The sequence below is a fragment of the Atta cephalotes genome (genome assembly GCF_000143395.1).
Source record: "Atta cephalotes unplaced genomic scaffold scaffold00002, whole genome shotgun sequence".
NCBI lineage: Eukaryota > Metazoa > Arthropoda > Insecta > Hymenoptera > Formicidae > Atta > Atta cephalotes.
In genome coordinates this window covers 9,741,468-9,751,382 of record NW_012130066.1, presented here as the reverse complement: position 1 = coordinate 9,751,382, position 9,915 = coordinate 9,741,468, and the positions used below count along the sequence as shown (strand labels likewise).

Here is a 9,915-nt window from a genome sequence, read left to right as displayed (position 1 = left end):
GTAACGTAACGTAAGTAACGTAAGTAAGTAAGTAAGTAAGTAAGTAAGTAAGTAAGTAACGTAAGTAAGTAAGTAAGTAAGTAAGTAAGAGAGAGAGAGAGAGAGAGAGAGAGAGAGTAACAAAAAAGGAGGAAAAAAGATAGGGCAATTTACTTATTTCACGCATGCGCACTCCATTTTGGCCAACATAAAATCAGAAGAGTTGCGCTACTATATATAGTGCTACCGGCAAGATTGCCGCAGCGATCGCTGCAGCTGAATAGCAGAGGTGCTGCTCAGCAGCAGCCAGACAATAGCGGAGGCATAGCCCATCAGCAGCAGCTGACCAGCAGAACCACGAAGACAGCAGCAGAGGTGCCGCCCAGCAGCAGTCGATCAGTGAAGATGCTGCTCAGCAGCAGCAGTAACAGCTGACCAGCAGAGCTGCAGCGACACCGCGACCTACTAGCAGCGCGGACGCCAATCAACAGCGAAGCAATGGCTTCGCAAAGGAGTGGCAGCAATCGGCAGGCGTGGCCAGCAACGGAAGCAATAGATGCTAGTGACTTCATTGCTAGCGAGATGGAGACTCATCCCGCTCGACGTATCATCGCAGCGCCAGCGAATGATGCGGCCGCTGAGGATACTGCTCAGCACGTGGGATTGCCGGCTCCGGAGATACACGTCGCCGAATTACAGCGCCATTCCGGCTATCCTCTCGCCACTGCCTGTGACGCTGCTTCGGCATGCAGACATCGAACAAGACGAATGGGAGACGTCGCAGAAGCAGAGACCAGTGGAGCTCTCGCTGCATATGCCACTGGAGTCTTTCGCCGACCTGGCGAAAGAGAGTTGCCTTCTGACTACCATCTACTAAGCTAATCAGAAGAGGTTAATGGTAACAGCAACGAGCTCTCTAGACCTCGCTAAGTGGATTCGCTGCCAGCTGCCAATCACATATTGCGGTAGACAGCGCATTATAAACAGCCTTTCAAGAACCACACAAATGCCCATATTTATAGTCAGACCTTGTACTTAAGGCTTCCTTAAATTTATCTTTAGATGCTCAGCAGCCAATTAAATAATTCGTAGAGTATCTAAAGACAAATTTAAGGAAGCCTTAAATATAAGGCCTGACTATGAATACGAGTAAAAGTATCTCAAGCCCTTTTCAGACCTCAATCATTGTACATAAGTCTGTAAAGAGCATCATATCTACGTCTCGACATTCACATGGAACCAACCTGCGACTACTGCGAGCGAACTGCGCTACTGGCGACAGTGAGGTCGAAGGTGATGGCCGGCGGTATGTAATCCACGAACACGCTAAGCGAATGCGATGCGTATTGCATACACGATGCATCGCCATAATATACACCGCCACAATTGGCGACATACCTTCATCGCCATATTATGTATTAATATTATTTTCCTAAGCTTCAAATTAGGAAAGCACTATTTTATACTCACTACTCCAAACTTTCCTTCCTCTGATTGTGTAAGCAGGTGGATTATCTGACCCAGATTTTGTTAAATTTCTGATATTGTAATGAGGACCAGGCCCTATTACAGATGTCTTTATATCAGTTCGAGCTCGTATGCTATATGCTGGATTTCTATATCGAGATGGATCATGACCATTGTAGCCAACTAACGTTGGTAATTTATAAACTGGACCAGGACCTGTAGTCACAAATCTATATTAATATATAATGTAAGATCAATAGTTTATACGATGTTTGTATTGTTAAAAATAAATAATTATAATAAGATTAGAGAGAAGATTATTTATGTGAGTACATACATAAATAGTTATACTCTTATACTACTTATACTGTCCGATAAATTTAAATTTTTCTAGATATGAACGGGATAAAATACTTACAGACTTTTTGTCACTGAGAATGAATCCGTAAATAAAATTGTTTTATCATGTCACGTTTTTGAAGAATTGAATCTAAAAGTGCTAAAAATAGCATTTTTTAATACTTTGAAAGTATCTTAAAAATGTTATATAATAATTCAACAATTCATTTCAACAGAACAATTCATTTATGAATTCATTTCCAGTGACAAAAAATCTGTATAAGATTCACTTTGTTCTGTTCATGGTATAAAATCTGTCGGATAATATTATCAAATTTACCCTTTATAAGACAACTTAAAATTCCTGGTTTATTTTCTTTGCCCTCCATTTTTATTGTTTAATGTATGTGACAGACATAATAAAATCTATAAAAAGTTTAATGTATAAAATTTTTCTCATGATAGACAGCAAACATGGATAAAATTTGAAGGTCTGAATTTCAAGTTGATATGTTCGCATCAATTAAAGTCTGTTATTATAAAAATAAAGTCTGTTATTATGAAATAAATGATATTTTCAAATATTTTATAATTGACAGCTTTTTATTTAGAAAAAACTATTACATAAGTTATAAATATCACCGCCAAAATTATCATTTTCTTCATCAATATCGCTGTTATTATAAATATTATCATCTTGTATAATAACTAACGATCTTACTCTCATTAATAATACATCTTCTCTTCTTTTCAGATTTTTTATCTTTATTTCTGTCTTTACTATTAATTTTACCTATATCAGTATTCAAATCAGAATATTAGGTTTATTATTATTTTTCTTATTTTCTATTAAAAATAAAATAGAATAAAGGCTTCTTATTATATGAAAACATATATTTATACTAATTAATGTACATAATAATGGGAAAAGAACTTTGAGAAAGACTTTGACAACATCATCAGAGTTGTAAGTTTTTATAAAAAATTATCTTAATAAAGAATTTCAAAAGTATCTAAACACTTATTCCATGAAAACACAAGTTTTAGATCGTATTTAAATCATAGATGATACATTATATTTTACAATAGAAAAAAAATACAATTTCTTTATATTTCATGGAAATTTACAAATTATAAGAGACAAATTTTTTTTTATATAACAAATTTTATGACATTTCATGTCATCAAAATTTTTATTAAATTAAAGAGTGAATAAAATATTAAATAAAGAAATATTTTTTAATAAAAGTCGTTTTAATAGTCTTTTAATAAAAAAAAATTATATAAATATTTAGAAGTAATTGTTAAATTATTAAGGCTCCTGAATAGTCGCCGCGATTGAACTGAATCGTGCGTCAGAAACGAGAAATGACACAATTTTTGTTGCTACTTATAAATAAAGATAATTTGGATAAAACAAATTGAAATCGCTTTAAAATACTTGTAAAAATGAGACTATCTTTGTCTCTCTAATAATCAGTCACAAATTAAATTTATAATAAAAATTAACATGGCATTTCTATTCCTTCTAACATTCTTCACTATGGCCGCAGCGATTACTCAGGAGTTTTAAGGCTTCAAGCTTTAAGCTTGAATTCTAAATCCAAAATATATAAATAAGATAAATTAAATTGAGACAGCAAACTCTCGAGATAGCAAACATATTTCATAAATATAAATTGACAGGCAATTGAAAGCAAAAATAATAGACGTTCTTAGAGTTAACAAATATATTTCCTGGAGATCTATCTGTTTATAGTTATCTGTTTATAGTTAACAAATTTCCAGGAAATATATTTGTTAACTTTTTTGAGGCTTTTACGGATGTTTTCTATATAAAGATGCGTTTCGCGGGTTTTTTTCGTGTTCATTCTTGGAACATCAACATTTCGATACTATCAGGCTGTTCCTCGTCCTAATGAAGTGGACTGCAAGATTCACGAAACGTTAACATTCCAAGAATGGATCTGAACATGGAAAAAACTCGCGAAACGCATCTTTATATATTTGTTAACTATAATGCTCTAGGAACTGAATCCATCTGTAACTCTTTTAAGTCTTAAGCCATAAAATATGGATGAATCTTGAATTATTCTCTTCATTCGATTATCAATTTCTTAAGGCTTAAAATATTTATTGTAGATACGGACTTACCAATTCGATAGGACTTGCAAACATACAATTTATGTCAGTAATATATCAATGCACACTACTATATCAATATCGCACGCATATATGTATACATTTTATAAGTAATTAATTTTTTATATTAGGTGTCTAAGCTAATCCTAAGAATACAATGATCGCATTCAGCACTCAACTGTTGTGAAGTGGATCCATGAGCGCTCATTGCTATTGGATAATCTAAAAGAATACACCAGTAGTAGCGAACATTCACGAATCTACTCTGCAACAATTGAGTTGTTGAATGCGACAAATATGTTTGTTCATATAATCTCTAATCCATCATTATTTTATATATATATATAAAAAGTACAAAATTTGTATATAAAGCATATATTATTGCAAGTTGCTATCAGAAGTCGATAATAAAACTGTTTTTCCAACTTTTTTCATTTTTAATATAACCAGTTTGGAATACATTATCGCTTATACTTCAATTATGAGGAAGAGGGGAAGGATTTTTAAATTTGTAAAAGCAGATAAAAAAATATTTATTTGAAAAACAATCAGTAAAACAATTTTAGAATCAAAATTAAGAAAATTATGATTAAGAAATTGTGATATTATATATTATATTGAATTTTGTAAACTAATAATAATCATGTAATTTTTTTCCCGAAATATCTAATTTGCCCAATGGTTGTAATATTATATACATAAATATCTTATCTATTAAAAAAAACGAGAATATGAAATCAGAGTTTTTTCAGATTTATTTATACACTTACATATTAGTTAAGTTTATAATATCTGCGTTCTGATGCCACGATAATTTTTGTATGTTTTATATAGGAATGGGTAATTCTTTTGCAACTAGTACTAAGATTTGGTCTGTACTCAGACACCAATTTGTTATATTTTTGGAAATTTTGCACCAATTTTCGCCATGATGAGGTTCTGCGGCTATACATCTCTTTTTTACATCTTCTTGCTGTTCTTCTGTACCATTCAGTAATTCAAATTTGTAAAAATACGCCCATGCATCGCCTAAATCTGAATCTATTTTCACCGTCCTATTAAACCAATCTCTACACTTCGAAATCTTGTGCTCGCACCAAAATAATCTGTAATGGAAATATCCATACAATGTTTGCATTATTTTAAAAAGAAAAAAAAAGAAAGGAAAAAAGGAAAGAGTAGAAGAGACAAAAGAGGAAAGGAAGGGGAAACTCAATTATTTTGAATAAAAAATACTTAACTTTGTATTCTACATAATGACTTGATATTTTAATATTCTAAAATTTAAAAGAACACTTACTTTGATACTGCCAAAAGAACGTAAGGATCATGTTCGCATTTTTTAGTGGCATCGATACTTTTCGTTTTCCGTTGAGGTCGAGGTTCCATAAAAATTGCTTCTGCCCAGAGCAATCCAGATGTGGAACATTCTTGTAATGCCTTAGCCATTAATGTATTTGCCATATCGCGCGCACCACCTTTTTTTAATTCATTCCGTATAGCTTCCAGCCATAACTCCGCATTTTTAGGATTCTTAAGTCTTGCTTTTTCTAAAACTGAACGCGCTTTAGTCACTTGATTTTTCCTGTGCTCCAATCGTGCCAGCAGACACCACAAAGGTATCGAATTTGGACATTTCTTGATCTACAATGTATAAAAAAAGATACATAATTTTATTTGCATTCGCATTATATTAGAAAAAAATCGTTAGAAAAAAGCATTTTTACCGCTAGATTATATGTATCTATTGCTTTGTCTAAATATCCTTGTTGTTCTTCAATTTGACCTTTCATTAGCCACAGTTTGGGGAAGTCGTCAAAGGCTTCGAGAGCTTCCTTTAATAGATGTAATGCTGCGTCAAGATTATTAAGAGCCCATTCCAACTTGGCGCTTTTCATCATCACTCTAGGCGTTGGAGCGGATGCTCTGGCTTTTGCCAATAAACGTCGCGCTCTCTCATATTCTGAGTTTTCAGATTCGAGCTTCACAGCTGCCAACCAAATTTCTTCGGAATTTGGATTAGCTTGAAACGCGAGAGATAAAATACCTCTAGCTGCTGGTACATCGCCCTGAAAGCAATAGAATTGCAGATAAAAAGATATGATAAATAAGAGAAATAAATGTTATAAACGTTATAAATATTATAAATTATAGTGAATCTACTTACAGCTAGCCATTTTGATTTTGCACCCATCAACCAAAGCACTTCGCTCTTGGGACAATGAGCGACTGCTCTTTGTAATAAAGTTTCCAAAGATTCCCGTGTGCCATATGTCTTTTCAAAGTAAGCTGCACGTAGCCAAATTGATTTCTTACTAGGAAATGTTGTTAATGCATAAGCATAGACAGCTCTGGCACATTCCAATGCTCCTTGTTGAGCGCACTGTAAGCAATATTTTTAAATATATATATATTCATTTCATATATATCATTTGTTTATATAGGAAATTACAAAATTATATAGAAAATTATTAGTCTCACAGCTTCAGCATCTTCCATCCAAGTATGTTTTCTGTCCTCTTCTTCTACTCCAAAACCAATAATAGCTTTAACAATAACTTGACAACAGTGCACTGCCCCTGCTTTTTCAGCTTCCATACCTTCTTTAAACCAATGTTCTCTATTGATCTCTACTCCATTCGCACTTAACGAGGATATAGCGCGTTCGATAATCTTCTCCACCATATGTTTATTGCCATTTGCTTCTTCCAATTTTGCAGCAGTAGTCCAAATTTGTCTATCGGTTGGGATATTCTCTCTAGCTTTGTTTAAGACTTTTCTTGCATTATCGTAAGTTTCCAATCTAGCAAGAGCAAGCCACAAATCTACACTAGTCGGACAACATTCGACCGCACGACTGAGCAAGATTCGTGCATCTTCGGGCTCTTCTAACTCAACAGCCGCTTTCCACAGTCGGACCGAATTCGGGATATGTTCTAGTGCCTTTCGATATACTCTTCGCTTAGCTTTTACTTCCGTTTCTAAATCCGCGGCCTTTATCCAAATTCTCACGGATGTCGGAATATGACGCACCGATTGTGCTATTACTGCTTTTGCTGTGTCTGGTGGCTGCAGTCTTGCAGCTTCTAACCACAGATCTTCAGAAGTAGGATTAACTTCGCATCCTTTCATTATTAAGTTTCTTGCTGCTTGAACCTTTCCAGTCACCTCTTCTAGACGCGCAGATGCAATCCATGCAGGAGGATGATTAGGATTAGTTTCTCTGACGGATTTTAACAATAATCTGGCTTTCTTTATGTCGCTATAAAAAATAAAAAATTGTATTAAAGATTAAAATCTTATCCAGTTATAAAATTTTGAAATGATTAAATATTATTTTAAAATCAAATGTTTATATAAACCAATAATTATTTACTTTATGTCTCCACCATAAGTAGGTATCATACTCTGCAAATCCGTAAGATATCCTTTTGGATCAACTACAGTTTGGCCTTCTACAGAATCAGAAACCTGATTCAGCTTGACATTCATTAATGTGTTTCTGGCCTGTCCAATCTTTCTGAGATCAAGATCCCCTGTAGGAGTTAACATACCAGGTGTCGCCACACCTGGCATCATGGAAGCGAGACCGCTAGATGGATCAATGCTGGTAGATGTCTCTCCTCCTAAATTTCTCGCTAGTACAGAATCTGGCAATGGAGTGAATTTTTCTGCTCTTGGATTACGCTGCTTTCGATTTCTAGCATCTCCTACCTCAGGAACATTTTTCCATTCATCTTCAGTTACATTAACCAATTCTCTTTTTAAGTCTGAAAATTGCTGTTGAATCTTGGGACGTTCTTGGCGATAGCGTTCCAATTCTTCTCTGAGACGCTTTTCCCTATATTCTTTACGTTTTTCGTCCATTCGTTTGTCAATAGCCTCATAAATAGCGTCTGCTTCTTCATCATCTTTATCATAAGGATCCTGGCACAATATGAGAATATTAATATCTCATATTACTTAGAACATTATTATTTAACAGATCTATTCTATTTACTTTACTAAAAAGAGAGCCTCCATATCCTGAAAATTCATCATAATTTGAATCGTTCAAGTCTTCTTCGTCTTCCTCTTCTTCTTCTTTCTTTTTTGTACGTTTCGTGGGTGGAGCATGTCTGTCATCTCTATTATGTTCACAATAAATTTAAAATTAGAAGCATTCTAAAATTTGACTCTGTCAAGTACAAGTATCTTTTATTCTTGTCCAACATTTGGTGAACAGGGATAAAAGTGATACTGGAGTTAACGAAATCTAGTTTTGGAATATATCTCTGTAAATAGTACACACAGGTGGGAAAGGAGGCTGTAAGAAGAGGACAAAGTCCTCCCAGAAGCAGCAACAATGTACACTATAACTTTATTTGTGATACATCCTATTTTACTTATGGATCTGCCTAATCTTCTTAATATCTATTGTTTAGTACATTATAGACTCATTTATTTAATAAGACCAATAGATATTTTTAATATACATTTTACATTGCTTAGGGATCTGTCTAATCCTTTTAGAATCCCATTAAAATATTATTTTAATGAGGCAAAAATTAAATAAATATATTCAATATACACTTTACCTTGCATAGGGGTTTTTATAGAACTATTATTTTTAATATATTTTAGTTTCACTCTCATTTGGGTTATGTTCATATATCATTGTTAATCGATTGTATCAGTACTAAAAATCTGTAGGTAGTTTCCATTATGTATATTATACTGTACTAACAACTGGTAGTAATATACGAACACGATCTTAATACGACAAAGATTTAATATACAAAGTGCATGCACATGTGATCAAAGCATGCATACGTGATACCAGCATATGCATAGTTGTTTCTTACATTATGTCAACATGACAAATTTCATAACCTCAACAGTAGTGAACAGATTAGATTAATATCTTGCTTCGCGGAACAGAGTGACACTTTTTTTTCTACCAGATTCTTTCGTTTCATGCAAAAAATGCGTCGAATGAGCCTAATTTCATTAAAATCGAAAATGAGGTAGCTATTCCAAATACTTATCTTTTTGCAATTGTATAATGTAATTTTTTACTTACGAAACGTCATTGGCATCTCGAGCGGGACCAATATCAGACCGTGTTGTAAATCCCGTTGCTCTGAATAGCAAAAAGAAATTACATAAGTTTGTTATTTAATTATAGTATATCGATACATGGAGATAAATACATACAAATACTATATACTGGGTTAAAACTTACCCTCTACCAACACCAGCAACATATCCCAAAGGTGCCGGCACACCCAAAAAATGCTTTTTATTCCGCGTATTTAATGAAACTGAAGAAGCTGCCATCTTGATGATTCTTAAACTGTGTCTAAGAACTGGGTGATTTCCAATTGCTTAACACATCTTAAAGTCCGATGTCACGTTGCTAGAAATCGGTCCGAGATCTCAGACAGAGAAAAAATTAACAAATCACATTTGAATAATTTGATCACATGACTATTGCGATTGATAAATTCTTTCTTCATCTGAGGTTTTGGATCGATTTCTAGCATCATGGACACAAGGCTTTACCAACACAGGAATACAAAATATAAGGCCGGAACTAGACTACGCATTGAAGAATGAGATTCAAGATTGAAAGATTGATGTTTGACCAACATCAGAACAAAAGGAGCCAAAATTTCTTTGTCCTCATTGGTGAAATTTCAATTTTTAATCTTCAATGCATCCTGATTCCGGATCTAATGCATGGTCTATAATGTAAGGGATTCCACACAATAAAAGGAACATACAGGGAACAGAGAACAGAAAATAAGAACCTACCTGAAAATTTCAATCTACCAAAAATCATATATTGTGGAATACGCAGTTTCTAATAAGTTTTTATTCTCTATTCTCTATTCCCTGTTCCTTTCATTGTGCGGAGCCCCTAATATTAGTTGATTAAGGAGACGTAAAAATTAACTAATCATAGTTGATTATTTTTCTCATATTCAACTATGATTGGTCAATTAC

General features: G+C 33.8%; 2 protein-coding genes across 2 annotated transcripts in view; both read right to left on the bottom strand.

The window, feature by feature from the left end:
• LOC105621948 (outer dense fiber protein 3-B-like) overlaps window positions 1-2,174 on the bottom strand; it is a 9,609-nt gene extending 7,435 nt beyond the window's left edge. Inside the window, exons 1-2 of the mRNA XM_012203386.1 lie at window positions 2,126-2,174; window positions 1,450-1,662 (exon numbers count right to left, since the gene is read on the bottom strand). Of these exons, the coding sequence (XP_012058776.1) occupies window positions 1,450-1,662; window positions 2,126-2,174 (262 nt within the window). The remainder of the gene's footprint in view (window positions 1-1,449; window positions 1,663-2,125) is intronic.
• Window positions 2,175-4,664: 2,490 nt separating this feature from the next.
• LOC105621937 (pre-mRNA-processing factor 6) lies at window positions 4,665-9,246 on the bottom strand. The gene is made up of 9 exons (XM_012203376.1): window positions 9,152-9,246; window positions 8,990-9,049; window positions 7,928-8,054; window positions 7,304-7,854; window positions 6,409-7,189; window positions 6,095-6,310; window positions 5,655-5,996; window positions 5,228-5,571; window positions 4,665-5,033 (listed from the first exon to the last, which is right to left on the bottom strand). The coding sequence occupies exons 1-9, from the start codon at window positions 9,244-9,246 to the stop codon at window positions 4,754-4,756; spliced, it is 2,796 nt and encodes a 931-aa protein (XP_012058766.1). The 3' UTR covers window positions 4,665-4,753.
• Between the last annotated feature and the right edge of the window lie 669 nt (window positions 9,247-9,915).